The following is a 16,697-nucleotide window of genomic DNA, read 5'->3' as shown; positions in this document are numbered from 1 at the left end:
TGCTAACATTCTAAACGCCGATCCCACATTTAATATGACATTTCAGATTGGATTTATAGCATATCAGCAGAAATTGCCAAGACTACCTAGTCAGAGTGAAAGAACGACTATCCGATATCTAGCCCTTTGGCTTTGCATCCATACTGACTTCTTGGAGCAGATTTTAAATCATGTTTCTGTAGTGAACACGGGCCTGAGTGTACATACCCTACAGTGAGATTATTCAAATTTAGCAAGATGATTTATTGACTGAATCATAGAACACTGTGGGTCTGTCTATGATTCTGACCGCTTCTTCTACAAAGAACATTCTTCAAAATGCACATCAAGTTTAGCGTTCATTACAGAAACACACAAAAAAAATGGAATTCCAATAATTCAGTCCCATCAATCAAAAGGCAAAGTCTGACGTAAGAATATGCTATGTATATCTTCCTGCAGATTCACACCAGTTTTTCTGTCTTTGTGTTCCTAGTCTTAACAGATTAGTGTATTTGACCAAATTTACATTTCCAACTTTAGCTCTTTTGCTTAGCAACATGCTGATATCATAGCAAAGTCTCAATACGGCAAGTCCACTATGCAGTCATATACTTCCTCATTATTTACAGTCATGCAAGCACAGCTCCTTTTCTGTTTTAATAGGGAAAGGCCAAAATCTTCAACACTACTGGTATCTTTGGTTCAATTCACACACATATGAAGTTTTGTCTATAGTTAATATGCATACCTATTTAATATATATATTTTATTATTATTATTATTATTATTATTATTTATTTATTTATTTATTTATTATTTTTTTAATGGCCTTGAGCTTGGAAAATACACTACATATAAATCTTTCCCAGGTCAGCCACACATACACAATCATAAATATGTGACATTAGCCTCTAGAGATCTTCAACTCAGCCAAGCTGAGAACTAAATTTTATGAACTGAAATTGAATTACCATTTGCTTCATCGTCTGCAACTCTGTCTCTAAAAGTAATTCCAATGTAACTCCTGCTGTGGAGACAGCCGGTCTAGTACTTTCTGTATTCACTGCCAAGAGTTTGTAGTTGCCCCATCTTAACTAATTCTTTCAGTCTCTCGTTTAAGATTGAATATTTGATTTTTTTGTATTTTCCACTAGTCCCTCCCAAGTTGTTCCACATTAAAACATGACACAATCATCTAATAATATAACATGCTACAAACAAGCCACCCCTGGTGAAAAAGAAATTTGCTTATTTGTACTGAATGTGCACTTATAACGTACTTTAAATCTTAAAAAAATATTTTTAAAAAAATATATATGTATTTGGATATAATATATTATTGAGATAATAGGGCACTTAAGAGTACTTAAAGAGAGTACACTTTCATGAGTACACTTTCTTGACAGGTTTTAAAGACACAAGATTTTTAAAGAGTGAACTTCGTAATTAAAGTTTTACTTCAAAGTACATTTTAAATCATTGTGTTAAAAAACTTGTGCAGACTAATATACTAAAGCAGATGTAAAGAACTTGATTATACTGTAGTGTGTTATTCAGTATTAAAGTTAATCCATTTTAAATGTACTAAATTACAACTTCATCATGTGTAATTACAAATATATTTAATATAGCTGCAAGCAGCGATGGCGGGCTCAAGCCATCAGCGCAAACGCCACCCTGGTGGCATCAGGTAAACTGTGCCCAGCTGGCACATGCATTTACAGTAACCCTCTGGCACTCAGGTTTTAAGGGATACGGCAATTAACGGGTTAATCCGAACCATCAAGACTTTAAAATCACATACACAGAACAATATTCATTAAGAAAGTGAAATTAAATGATTAATAAACTATTTATTTGAACCATTGCTATTTTCTATTCTAATAAAAGTCTTGGCTGTGGAACATCTGTAATAGAGTTGGCTAGCTGGATGCAGGCTAGCTGGATGCAAATAAAATCACGCCTTTTATTTTTTCCCCTGTTTGCTATTTCACATTCTAGTCACTGAAGCGTTGTGGGCAAAGACACAGAAGGTAACTGAAACAATGTGGTTTAAGTCAAGGTGATCATCAGGGGTCCAAGCACAATGGTTTGTGTAGATGATGCAGTTTCACAATGAACGTGTCTCTTTTCAAGTAAATTATGAGTCCTTATGTCAGTACTATTATATGCACAACATGAAAATAGATAACTAATATAGTGTCCCTTCTACACTTTTTCAGTAATGTGTGATAACTTGAGAAATATATTGTCAATACAATTAAACTAACAAAAAGTAATGGTATTTAGGAGCTGATAGCTTTTGCAGAATTACAATAATGGGCTTTATTAAAGTTTATGAAAAAAGAATGAATGTTAATGCATTTTTTATTTATGCACATAAATGAAACATTTTCAAGTCTTTGAACAGATCTTGAAGTATTTGCTATCCTGTGGCGCCATCGTGTGGAAAACATTAGCATTGTGGCCTTCATTTTTGAACAACATGATGAAAGGGGCCAATATTTTTTGAATTATTATAAATATTTAATGATTAGTTTACTGATAATATACCCACATTAAAATCTAATTTACTGATTCTGTATCTTATTTCATACTTAATCATGAGTTTAATTTTCAATTTACATTTTTTAAGCAGTGTTGAATGATTACTATAACTACATACATTTTTTTTTTTTTTTTTTTTTATATATATTTATTTAATTTATTTTATTTATTATATAAATTAAAAAAAAAAAAAAATAGCCTACTTCAAACATTTTAAGCAGCTTGAACAAAACCTGTTAATATTTATTATAGACCACTGTAACTGTCTATAATCTAAAAAACAAATTTATTATGAAAATAAAAGTTTGTACACCAGTTAAATTGGACGATAAAGAAATTGCTAACAATAGTTTAATAGTGCATGTTTTAAGTTTATAGGTGTTTGGATGCAGAAATGGACAAATCAAATGTAAAATAATGTCATCAATTTAGTTAAATATAGATACATTTTTGTTAGAGCAAAATAATAATAATAATAATAATAATAATAATAATAATAATAATAATAAGTACATGAATATATACACACATACAAAAAAAAAAAAAAAAAAAAAAAACCAGCCAAGACGAATGATTTTCTGTTTTTTATAGATTAAAATTGAAGACAGAAAGCAGCTGGTAAATGCAGTCACTTTAATATTCAAATCCAGTATCATGATCCACTTCAGATTTATTTCTCAACAGTTTATATTCACGTGGCTGTTTTCGTTTATATTCGCCAAGCTATTATGTATTTTGAAATAATCTTGTACTTGATTTGTTTGTTCTTGCGACGAAAAGCCAGAATCAGCGTCCTTTGGCGCTCGACAGATCGATGTTATTCTGCCCTTAGACAGTCTCGCGCTGTCAAATAGTATTTCTTTTCACAATTAAACAGCTCAAAAACACCTGAATTCAACTCTTGTTGTGTTCTAATGGGTGGATTGTGTGCATTCGCGGTAATATTTTGTTTTAAAAAGCTCTTAAAACTATAAAAATGCTTTTATTGTGAGCTCGTTGTATGACTGCACGCGCTGATGCAGCGGGGATTTCTCTCTGGTCTTTCTCACTGTTCTGGCCAGACATCAATTATTAATGAGATCTGAGCCGGTAATAATAACATATGTTGGTTCAGCTTGTCAGTGTGAATGAAATGTGTATGTATTTGTAAGTTCTCGCCGAAAAACCATCACCGTGTTCTGGAGCGCAGAGCAATCGATGTGATGTTCAGCCCTTAGACAAAGAAAATCTCACAAGCACTCATAAACACTCATTTTCATCTCTATAATATGTTCTTTTAATTGTTTTGTGTTAATTCGCCGCTGTGTTTTAATGTAAAAGGCTGTAGTTTCTGTATGTAGACTTTTTTCCCTTCAAGTCTTCAAAAGTCTCGCGCTGTCAGACAGGCTGCAGCAAATATTTCATTTTAACAATCAAAAACATCTGAATTTAGCTCTTGGTGTGATCTAATTGGTGGATTGTGTGCAATCGCCGTAATATTTTATTTTTAAAAGGTCTTAAACAAGAATAAACTCGTTTGTTGTGAGCTCGTTGAGACAGCACGCGCTGTTCGGAGCGGTGATTTATCTCTCGTCTATCTCTCTGTTCTCTGGCCAGACATCAATTATTAATGAGCCCTGACCCTCTAATAATAAAATATGTTGGTTTAGCTTGTCAGTGTGAATCAAATTTATTTATTTATTTGTATTTTTAACCGATTTAAAAGTGAAACTAAGGGAGACTCCTCCCTCTCAGTCCCGGGAATTGCTCCTGTAGATGCGCAATTTCTCTCAGACAATGAAAGTCTCAGCACACATACACTCCTCACACATAGCCAAAAATCCATATTCAAATCAATATAGCCGACTTCCTGTTGGTCGTAGCTAATGACTGTAAATTAGAAAGTTGTCCGTCTTAATAAGAACAATATATGTACCGAGTTTGGTGTCTGTAGCTAAAACTAAACCCCCACTTTTGACAAAAGGTGGCGCTATAGAGTGCCTCCTCCACGCCCTTTTATGACCTTTTGCCAGTGTCTAGCTATCATTAATACTGATATGTGTTCTGAGTTTCATGAAATTCTAAGCATTTTATCTGCCTCAAAATCAGAATATATTATACAGAAAAATATTCCAGTTTGATATGTTGCCATGGCAACACTATATTAGATATCAATATCCCCTCAACAGTTTTACATGGGCCGTGTTTTGTCATTATTCTGATGAAGTTTGAAGCAAATTTGAGTAAAAATAAGATGCTGAATTCAAAGCATTTAGAAAATTAACACACTTCCTGCTGCCAGTTGGTGGCGCTATAATTTTGACTCCTAATAGTCACATATATGCGATCGGCATCATACAACGAACAAACTGATGAAGTTTAATTAAAATCAGGAAATGTATGTGAATGTTATCAGACACTTCCTTTTTCTCATTTCTCGCCATAATTTCAACGCCTCGCCACTAGCAAACCATTCGAGATATCAAAAATCCCCTGGCAATTTTGCATCCCCAATGTCTTGAGATCATGTTGACCAAGTTTGGTGGCAATCGGGTAAAAAACCTATGACAAGTATATCAAATTCCAGAGCATGCGCTTTTTACATAGCTCTAAATAGCTGACTTCCTGTTGGGCGGAGCCTATGACATGCAATACGAAAGTTGTTCGGCACAATGAGATCTATATGTGTACTGAGTTTCATATGAATACATGCAAGTATGTTTGAGCTATACATCAACATTTCTGACTGTGTTCCAGGGGGCGCCGTAGAGCCCCTGTGCCACGCCCGGGTCTCAGACTCTGCAGCCTCCTAATGGCCACAGATTCCAATGTGTGTGCAAATTTTCAAGAGTTTTTGAGTATGTTAAGTTCCCCAAAAGCCCCCAAAACTTTGACGAAAAATAAGAATACTAAACCCTAAATAGCCAACTTCCTGTTGGGCGGAGCCTATGACATGCAGTACGAAAGATGTTCGGCTTGATGAGATCTATATGTGTACCGAGTTTCATACGTCTACGTGCAAGTATGTATGATATATGGCCCTCCATATTCCAGGGGGCGCTGTAGAGCCCCTGTGCCACACCCGTGTATCAGTCTCTGCCCGGCCCTAATGGCCGCAGGTTCCAATGTGTGTGCCAATTTTCAAGAGTTTTCGAGTATGTTAAGGGCCCCAAAAGCCCCCGAGACGTTGGAAAAAAATAATATAATGTGATCTCATGATAATTCGTATGTATTTTACGCAAAATGTGGTTCTGCAAAACGTACATTTACTTACATTTGCACAGACACTAAAATGTACAATACTGACATATGAAAAACTTTATAGACTTACAAATGAATCCTTGTGAATATTGAAATCCCCGCATTCACATTTGTATAACAGACCAGGCTGTAAATACATGACAAGTTTCAATAGAACTGACTTTAGAGTATATTTTAGTTCACCATAAATGCTTATTCAGCAGTACACTTAAACCATATTTAAAAGACTACAGAAGTAATTATTTTAATTTTTTACAAATAAAGATATACAGTACTTGGGTCCTACTTCAGGCAAAAATGCAGGCAAATATTTGTTTTTAATACAAATTAAATCTATAAAACATTTTACTTTAATTGCAATTATCATGTAATTAAATGATGCATAATAAATACTTTTTTTAAATGTATGCTACAGTGTACTTTTTCACAAGGAACAAACCAACAAGTATTACAAGAACCAAAAAAAATCTTAAATTATGTGCATCAGTATATCTGCATTTAATCTTTTGCTGCTGTTCGGTAATCCTCCAACAGAGCCGCAGAACCTTCAGTTATCTCAGTGCCAAGAAAAAGAGCTTTAATATTCATCATATTCAACCATGTCCTGCACTTCCAGTGCTCTTGTGCTGCCTATCCTCTTATACTTGTATTTTTGGTCTCAACAAATGGTGCAGCTTAGCTCCTATTTATACAGCTGATCGTCCTGCAGTTTCATTGGCCGATTCCACACCTGCAGTGATTCTCTGCCATGAGACCACCGCTGCAAATTGCAACTGCTCCAGTTTTATATCCCTTTGGCACATCTCAATCCTCAGGTCCATCTCTTTACACATTGTACAAAACAAAACTAATCTGTTATAATCTAACATGTATTATTTACACTTACTGAGCTAAGTCTAGAAACTGACCCATTACTGTCTTAAAGGACATCTCAAAGATTAGGAAAACAAGGCTATTTTTCCCCGTCATAATGCTACTAAAATAAAGTATTATGATCTTTTTTATATACACATATGAAGAATCACTAGACAGTTAGCTTTGATGTTTGGCAAATAAATTTTTTTACCTAAATCAATGGGAAAAATTTGACACGGTTTCCATAAAAGTACACTTAAAAATGGTAACATCTAAGTTAAGTCAAACATATTATTAATATCACTAAATCAACCTAAGTACATTACACCAACAAAACTACATTTTATGGGTTAAAGCAATTAGAAATAGCTCTATAGGTAAAAAAAAAAAAAAACTGCAGGCTACCACTTTTTACAGCATCCAACATGGCTTCATTAAAAGGTGGTGGGTGGAGTTGTACTCAAGTCCAAGTACAAGACCATGTTTTCATGTTGTTGGTTTTGTCATGAACTCAGCACCCTCTGGATTCTTGACTCGGACTCAATACTTTTTTGTTTCAGTCTTGACTGGGTCTCAACACTGTCAATGGAGTGGTACGTTTTTAAAAAGGTACACCTTTGTTTCTTATTAACTCCTAAAGGGTGTATATAAGTACTTAAAATGTACATATTAGTACCTAAATAGTATATAGTTGTACCTTTTGAATGTGCTAATCTTAACTACAACACTGGTTAGCATTTTGTTTGGTGGAATTGTATAAACAATTCTGAACTTTTTTGTGGAAGTTAATTTTAGAAAATTGCATTGGGATGTAGAAAAAAAGAAATAAATTCAACATGTTTTGCTGGCTTTCTATAATTTAGTTGGAGAAGCTTCCTAAAGAGAATCTCTGGGTGCTGTATCAGTTTCAGGGGTTTTGAAGTACATGTGTTGTGTTGGTTAAGGTAGCTGTTGGAAGTTTACATGACTAAAATGAGGTCAGTACAGACTAGGTGTGTAGAAGAACAACATAGAGATTTCAAAATGCAGCTGCAAACTGAATTCCAGAGCAGGTAATGTGTATCAGTGGTTACAGGATGAGTATTATCAACAATACGCAAAGAGCTTTGCATTGCCCTGTTTCAGAAAAGAAAAAAAAAAGGATGGAAATCCCTCCAACATTGCTCATTGAGGTTTACTGACTGCCATGAGAGAATAATAACTGACAACTATGAAATGAGTGCTTGTTGAGCAGATTTTAAATAGGAGAAGCTGTTTGGCTGTGCCTTGAAGCATGGCAAAACTTTGAGTGTGGCTATGATCACTGATCCAGAGAAAGATCAGTACAGAGGTTTACCTGAATAACTGAAGAGAGTAAAATAGATTCACGTGGGTTGATGATAGCGATTAAAACTAGGTTTTTGTTTTTGTTCAGTAAGTGGTCTAGTGGAGAGTAAAGACGAGAGGAAACAAGAGGCAATACCATGGCCAAGGCCTCAAAGGTAATATACTCCAATAAGAAGATACCAAAGGTAAATAGAATTGGAGTCACTGCTCCAATAAGTACTTCAACTTCAAATAAGTAATAAGGTTTTTTTTTTTTTTTTTCACGGACACCTCTCCTGTCCCTGTGTCGAGAGAAATTGGGAGTGAGGTGCATAGAAACTTCCTTCAGCCTTCACTTTTGGCGTGAAAGGTCCTTTACAGTTGCCAAAAATAATACCTTTGGGCTCTTTGTTATTAAATACAAATAAGCAAGCCCAGCCCAGGTGACAAACAGTAATGCAAAAGTAAAGTAATGCATTACTTTTCCATAGAAAGCAATTAGGTACTTTTTATGGCAAAACGCAATATTGTAATGCATTACTTTTAAAAGTAACTTTCCCCAACACTGGTTGCTTCTTACATGTATTTCAACACTTTCAATGTGAAATGTCTCATGAGTGATTAATACTATACAGCATTTGAAAATAATGTATTACCTACTTTAAACCCTATCCTAAACCTAATCTGATAGTGATAACAAAAACTAATGTGAGATTGCAAAACATTTGCTTAAGAAATCATGCAGTTTTAGCTTGCTTCTACAAGTCTTTGAGCTCTTTTAGTGTTACTGGTGTTTCACTGGACTGTTTTACTTATTTTACAATGAGAAAATGCATATGGAGCTGGTTATGTGATGCAAATGTCCAAATGTATTAGTTTAGAAATTACTATGATAAAAAGTGTTTTGAGGTCAAAACATGGTGTTGTGCAAGTAGCATGCAAAAATAAGTCTCTATTAATTATCTGCCCTGTAATTATAATTTGTGTTAAAAGGAATAAAGGTTGTTGGTTTTTTACTACCTCTAGTGTTCATTTCATCTGGAAATCCCAGTGAATTGTACTGTACGTAAAGGTATAAGTTTAGAAAAATGCAGGCAGAGGCACATTTTTCCAATGAGCCCGTGATGAGAAATACTGTCATCATCACAACACATACATATAAAGGTGCATATAAAGGTGCACGAGGTGGAAAGGAGGCAGTAGGAAGCTTTGAAGGTACAGTGCTGGCCAGACCTGGATTAGCAAGTCTATGCTGTCAAATGCATCTAAAAAGTTCTGTGGGAGGTTAAAATGTTTAATGACAATGTCACACGGATACCTTTAACTGAAGTGAACTGGACTACCATCACTCTGCTGTGCAGTAGTTTGCAGGGAAAAGGATGTGGGCTGTGCTTTGGCGGCCCACTGGACAGGAACCATAACACTAATTATTTGTTATTGCTGGAGAAACTCCAAACTCCCGGTAGTGTAAGCAACAAGTACTCCATAGCCTGGCTCCTCTTGTGTTGCAAATAAGAAAGACGCAAAACAAGGTAGCAATAAACTGATTCCGTGAAGAATGTTTATCAGCAGATATACATTTTTGCAGACTTGTGGGTAGGAGTTACATGGAAATTACCCTTCTTACTCATCAGTTATGTTCCATTCAATGTATTTCTTTGAACGACAGAGACAGAGTCAGCATTACTGAAGCTAAACAACCACAACAAAATCAGGCATTTTCAAAGGTCTTCAGAGTGTTTCAGTGGACAGTGATATAACAACACACTGTGTGTCTTTAGGAACAACCTTGAAACATGAGATATGAACTTTAAGCTTTGTGCTCAGCATATAAACAAATATAGATGGCTGTGATATGCTCTCCTTTGTCTCTCAAGGTCACGTATGTCCTTGATGAAGTAGACCTTCACCTGGAGGTCGTGGAATAAGCACTGGAGCAAACGAATGGTCAGCACTACTGAAGGACAGCCTTACTGATGGGAAACACTTGCCACTTTTAGTGTCTTTAAGAATTAGGTTCTTTTAATTCGATCTGCTTGTCCTGATTTGAAGTGGAAATTCCATCAAATGGAATTGCAATCGTAAAATATGGTTCAACCAATGTTATGACGATCTGCTTGAAAAATGACATATAAGGGATGTGTTTGGAAATGTTTTGCAGTTCTGTTTGATGTTGTAGAGGAATTATCCTTAAGAATACTGGCAATGACACAAGAAAAGATCACTTATTTTAAATAAAAAATATTGCATAGTTCTGGATAAAGATGCATTTGTGTTTTATTGTCTTTTGTTAAAAAGTCTTTGTTTTGATCATGGGGTTGAACTGAAAATGAAAACGGATTTACATATTATAATATTCTACATGCAGCAAATGTATAAGCACTTTAAGACATTTTAGCTCTTTTTTTTTCACTGTTGCTCTTGCACTCCTAACACAGTAGGGAGAAGGACTTTTCATGTCTTGATAGCCTGGCTTTGCTCATGTTGCCCTGGTGAATTGTATTGTTTTTAACCAGACAGCTCTCTGTTTTGATTTTATGTTGTATTATGACCCGATCAGCTCTCTCTGTGGCAAATCATTGTTAATATTTGCTAAAGATATAATTGTTAAAAGCAATGCAGCCCTATAAATATGTATACAGTCCACTAAACTAACCAAAGCAGTTATCTAAAATACTGAAAAAATGTACTAAATAGCTATGTAGCTTTGGTTAGTATTATTCAGTACTAGAAACCAAAAGATGTTTTGGTTTCTCTTCAGGTGCAGCAAGTTATTATATTCTGATAAAAGACTAAAATGTTTGCACTAAAATGTTGTGCAGAATAAGAGCAGAAATTTGTATTGTTAAGAATGTACAAAGTGACAATATTTTTAAATGTGATAAATAATCATCATTATAGACTTTCTCTCTTCTATCTTATTCTTAACATTAATGCAACATTATTCTGTAACATTTTCTCTTGACATTAGTAGTTTATTGTGATTGCAAAGGCAAAGATGTAATGTTTCCAAATAAAAGAAGAGAGAAAAAACTAATATGAGTTAGGACATTAAGAGCTAATTAGCCTTCCCTCATTTCCTCAACAAAAAACAAACAAAAAAAAAAAAGCAAGAACTTACAAACAACATTACATACATACTACACTGAAATAATGGTAACCAATAAATTATCTGGATTAATTAGTTTTATTTATGTCAGAAATGTTACTTGACATCACTGAGCTCACCTAAATACATGAATAATACCAACAAAGCTCATTTTATGCATTAAATCAGGTAGAAATAGCTTACCACTTTTCACAGTGTACATGTTCTCTTTAGAAATTTTATTATTTAACTAAAATGCATTTCCATTTAAATTTCTGAATGTAAATGTATCAAATGATTTGAAATAAAAGCAGTATTTGTTAGAAATAAATATAAAACGTGTATCCAGACGTGGAGTGAATTATGTGTGAGAGTGAGAGAAGGGCAGCTGAAATCACAGAGGACGGTGGGACAGTGGCTGAGAGCCAGATGTTGTCACAGACAGCTGCTTCCTAATGCAGGGATGGAGAATGTGATGACACATACAAAAGACAGTAGCCCTCGTTCAGTTTTCCCATCTCCCCATCATCCAACATTGTGTATTTTCTCTGTGCAAGAAAAGGAGACCTCACTTGTCCTACACGGCTATGGATATGATATAATAACTCAGAGGACGCAGATACACAAACCTGTGCCACTTACACACCCAAGAATATATCCCTCCAGAACTAAGAGAAATGCAGTCTACTGTACTATTTTTATGCACACACACACACACACACACACACAACATCCAAGCGCTCAGCAGTGGATATCAGTGTATAATGAGAAACAAACCAACATGAACATTAACAGCAATAATAAGTGTAACATATATGTGCATCTCTGCCAGTTAAAATTGCTGTTATTATTTTTAACAATCCCATGGCAAATAAATGTCTAGTTAAATGAAAAAGTGGAAGATATTATATGATTTTAGAGAAGGCATATTTTTTGCAAACATTTTGCAGTTATGTGAACTTTTTTCAAATACACACAGGCTGCTTTCTTATACAATCATGCGCGAAATGCGTTCTAACAATTAAAGCGCAAAAGCTGTGAATGTTTGTTTGCAGGCTTCAGATAATTCCCTTGTGGCACGAAGCGTACATACCCATTCCGCTAATTGCAAACCATGCACAGTATAATGATAAACTAAATTTGGAAAATCTCTCCATTATGTTACATTAGTTCCACAGTTTAAGGCAGCGTCTGAGGAAATCAGTTATGGAAACAGGACTTGAAGGCTAAATTTTGCTAGTGTGTGTGATTATGTGATGTGTTTTCAGTTTGTGCTGGTGTCCTGGAGTGAGAAAACCAGCTTATTACATCACATAATTAAAAGAAGCCCTGGGCTATGCAACGGAAATCCCTGTGGTGCATTTGACATCATTTGATTGTATTGATTGAGACTGGAATAGGAGCACATCAGACAGGCCTCACCACAGAGAGCAACAGCTCTGATACGAGTGTTTTTTTTTTTTTTTGACATTTCCTCTCGCAGGGAAATTTCCTCTTTCATTGTTGACCATAATAAGACTGAAGCGAACATGTTGGCTCCTATTAAAACTACAACTCTATTAAGAAAACGCCTATGACTCAGTACCAGGAGGTGATGCTGAGCTTGGATGGCCTTCCTCAAAGCATTCATTAAATGGTTGCTAATAGCAACATGCAAGAGAACATCTATGCAGTGAAAGCATTAAATCATGTCTAACTTTTTCTGTGATGTCTAAAATATTAATCATAGCAAATGTCATGATAGTACAACTCAAAACTGAAATACACAGTTGGCTTATACACATCCTGTATCCCACTGTAGTTATCAAATGGTAAGTATTATCTGCACTGAAAGACAAAAGAACAATAATAACCTAAATTTGTAACGTATGTATTAACTGGTTTTATTCTAGTCAAAAATATGAATTAAAATCACTGATACATTACCAATACGTTACAATTTTACAATGTGTGACTTTTAGTGTAACCTGAACAATAGAATAGAATAGAATAGAATAGAATAGAATAGAATAGAATAGAATAGAATAGAATAGAATTTATACCTTAGGCAAGGACGGAACAAAAAATGTCATTGCAATACCTCACAGCCACACAGCCAAGATTTTTCTCCTCATTAAACATTCAGAAACGATATGAAACAAGATAATATGTAACCAACAAGAGAAGATGCAATATGCAACATATTGTAGAGTGTTTGGAGGGGGGTTGCATCAAAACCTGTACGCAACTTTTGCATGTGTGATTGAGGCTCAGAAAGTTCTGTGTTTGGAGAAGTAGCGTTCCCTACAAATCCGCACAGACTTTTCATTCTTTTAACGGGGAAGTTAAGGTAAGATAGCATCTTTCATTCAACATCCAAGCTTTAGATGAAATGTTACTGCACACAAGAGGCAACATTAAAACAACAGCAAGAGCTCCGCGGCGAAAACGTAAAAAGGCGCCCTGTGAATGTGTTTTAAAAGGCTCTTACCGAATCTTAACACATGTGGCATCCCGTGAGAATATCCCACACACAGTAAGAGCAGCAACAGCCCAAGCCATCTCTGATGAGTTACCAGAGGAGAGCACATCTTCATGAAGCCTGCGATACACTGCATGTCATTCCCCTGGATGGATCGTAAGATTCCCACTTATTTCTGCTTTGGATGTGTTTTTGTCAGCGATGTGATCACGGCATGGTCACTGAGACAGAAGAGGACACTCCATATCAGCGATGCTCCGCATGTCCGTCTCACTGCGCAAAGGAGCAACCTTCCGACCGGGCGTCCATGTTAGAAAAGGGAAATCCAGGAGAAATCCATGTCGGGTGGCCTGAAAGAGCGGAGCAATACGAGAATGAATGATGAGAGCTAGTGTAGCGGATAACTTGACGTGCAGAAGGCAGGAGCGGCAGCGACGAGCGCAGGCTGCTCATGTAATGCTGTCTACTGCACTGCTGCACTCACACTGACGTCGCGCCGAGAGCAACGCGAGCGCAACACTGACCACTCACAACATCCATTTCCTACTCTAACATGCTTCACATCTCAAAGCGAATGCTGTGCATGGATGTAAAAAATCTCTGTTCATGGATAACATATTCACTTGATGCTTGAGGCGCAGCCGTTTGTCCGTAAGCTCTCTCTCTGCTGTGCCCGCAGCCTACTGTCTCATGTATTTCATACAAGATATATATATATATTTTTTCCACATAGCTTCAGAAACAAATGATTGCAGTTGCATCAGACGAAAAACAAACCCTACAGCGCACGTGCTTTCGTGTAAATATTGAAATGGCACTTTTTTTATTATTATTATTATTAAATAACTGCTCCCGTAAACTGCAATTACTTTGCAAATAATAGCCTAATAATAATGAATAGCCTAACAGTTTTTTGTTTTTGTTTTGTTTTGTTGTTGTTGTTGTCATTAATGCACATAGATTAGCTACAATAAAACTATGATAACTTGGTATTGTTCACTGACAAAAATGACAGTAATATTCTGAAAGGTGATCCCATGTAAATTTTTATGATTAATTACTTGTATCACCATGCATATAACAATAACTAAACAACAACTGAAACCTAATTGTTTTCCGTGGTAAATATATGTGATGACATGACAGAAAGTAACAGTTCTGTGACCTCGTGTGTGCGTGCGTGCAAGTTCTTCTACTGTTCTATTATTCCACAAAAACGTTGTCTGAACTACCAACGCTATCTTCGACAAATTTGCCACACACACGCATCTATCTATCTATCTATCTATCTATCTATCTATCTATCTATCTATACATAATTCATACTTCTGTGTTGTATATATATATATATATATATATATATATATATATATATATATGACGACAGCTGCGGTTATAATGTGCTCTTTACGGTCTGGGGGCCTTTAAAACCAGGAAAGAGCCTAATGAGGACGATCCCTGTGCAACTTAAATTAAAAAGAACTCGATTGTGCCCCTACTTTCAAAATAGGCTTGAGGTGTGCATTAGAATAGACTGCCTTGAGCTCATATGAGCACTGGTGGCTTTCAGCACCACGGACAGCGACGACAGAGGCTCCTCAATCCACTCTACTGTATTTCATCAGTATCTACATTCACGTCGCTTTGTACGGAATCAGCTGCCATCACCTCACAGCTGCAGGAACACACACTCTTTTATACTTTCAGAGAGACCATTAAGATGTTGTTTTCTTCTAAGAAATGTCTGAGTATTGTATACAGGCCAAACCAATAAAATGCAAACGTAATGAATACACCGGAAAGAATAATTAATTAATCTTATATGTTTAAGAAAATAGTAAAAATGTTTTTGTTTTTTTCATAATGATAAATGTGTGTGTGTGTGTGTGTGTGTGTGTGTGTGTGTGTGTGTGTGTGTGCGTGTGTGTGTGTGTGTGTGTGTGTGTGTGTTTTCACACCAGATGATGATCCTAATCACTCTGACAACTCATACAGTATGAAACGTCATGTTTGCTGTGTATAGTCTATGTATATACGTAATTTTACCCAGTTTTGCTTTTGGATTTCTTTCACTTCTGCGTTACATTTGTTTATCTGCTCAAACATTCAGAAGATCGTTGTTAAAGTCTGAAATGAAATGTCTCTCCATAAGTGATGGTTCCCACAAAAGTCATTCAAGTGATGATAAAAGACTCATCAACACAGTGACACACTATGTCCTGGCAAGGGCATATATCTTTATATCTTTTCAACCTCTGAAAAGATATAACGTGCATGTGGATTCAGAGAAGGGGGCGGGGGCGGGGGGCTGATCGATCAGACCGAGCAGTCGAACCCGGGATCTCAATATGCTTTATTAACTTACAAATCTTTTTTTTTTTTTTTTTTTTTTTTTAAGGATAAAAATGAAGCACATGCAGCTGTCACATTAGATCAACTGTTCCGTCCCAGCTGTGAAATTTAAGCTGAACTTTAGTCGTTTCAGCGTCTAAATTAGATAACAATTTAAAAGCAACATAAGAGCCGCTAAAAGTGTGGTGAGGGTGAAGATAAATGCCCTTACCTCGGTTGTTGAGAGCAGCTCAAGCTGATGAAGTGTGAGTACAGTGGGAGCAGTGGTTCATGTGTTCAGATGGAGGAGCCGCTCGGCTCTGTGGAGGAGACACGCCTCCTGTCGGACGAACACAAGTCCCCGCTTAAAGACACAGCTTGCGCTGCACTATAATTCTAAATAAATGTGTTTAATCGATATACTATGCTTGGAGTATATCATTTAAAACGTTTCTAAAGCAAGGTAACGCTGGATTTAACGTATGCTTTCAGCTGCCATTTCACATTAATCGCACGGTGTAAGTAATTGGAGACAGTGAAAGAAATTATTTTTATTCTCAAAAAGACTTTAAAAACGTGAACCATGTGTTGGAAAAGCTGCTATATTATATAGGCATTTTACTAACATGTCGGATGGAAATTAGATGACTTTTTATTTTACTATAGCCTACCGAACTGAACTGAGGTATGAAAATAAAGTTAGAGAGTTATTATATTATTATGTATTATATTATAATAACATAAAATCGTGTTAAACCACAAAAAAAGACTACACTAAAATAATTTCATAAAACGCTTTGACGTAGGCTAAAAAAAAAGGTTATTTTTGTTTGTTTATTTTTGGTGGTTTGGGAAATTTTTTTTTGTGGGTTTTTTTTTTTTGTTTGT

General features: G+C 35.7%; 1 protein-coding gene across 3 annotated transcripts in view; it reads right to left on the bottom strand.

Annotated features, from left to right (window-relative positions):
- LOC109059203 (glutamate receptor ionotropic, kainate 2-like) overlaps positions 1–16,151 on the bottom strand; it is a 242,839-nt gene extending 226,688 nt beyond the window's left edge. The window contains exons 1-2 of one of the 3 annotated variants that reach the window (XM_042755741.1): positions 16,042–16,151; positions 13,488–13,828 (exon numbers count right to left, since the gene is read on the bottom strand). In XM_042755741.1, coding sequence (XP_042611675.1) covers positions 13,488–13,614 — 127 coding nt within the window. In that variant the 5' untranslated portion in view covers positions 13,615–13,828; positions 16,042–16,151. Of the gene's footprint in view, positions 1–13,487; positions 14,143–16,041 lie in introns of those variants that run through there. The other 2 variants (XM_042755742.1, XM_042755740.1) reach the window with 2 other exon arrangements.
- Between the last annotated feature and the right edge of the window lie 546 nt (positions 16,152–16,697).

The sequence above is a fragment of the Cyprinus carpio genome, unplaced genomic scaffold, assembly GCF_018340385.1.
Source record: "Cyprinus carpio isolate SPL01 unplaced genomic scaffold, ASM1834038v1 S000006746, whole genome shotgun sequence".
In the NCBI taxonomy this organism is placed as follows: Eukaryota; Metazoa; Chordata; class Actinopteri; order Cypriniformes; family Cyprinidae; genus Cyprinus; species Cyprinus carpio.
Note: the sequence above shows the minus strand (reverse complement) of the source record. Positions and strands in the feature narration are given on the sequence as shown.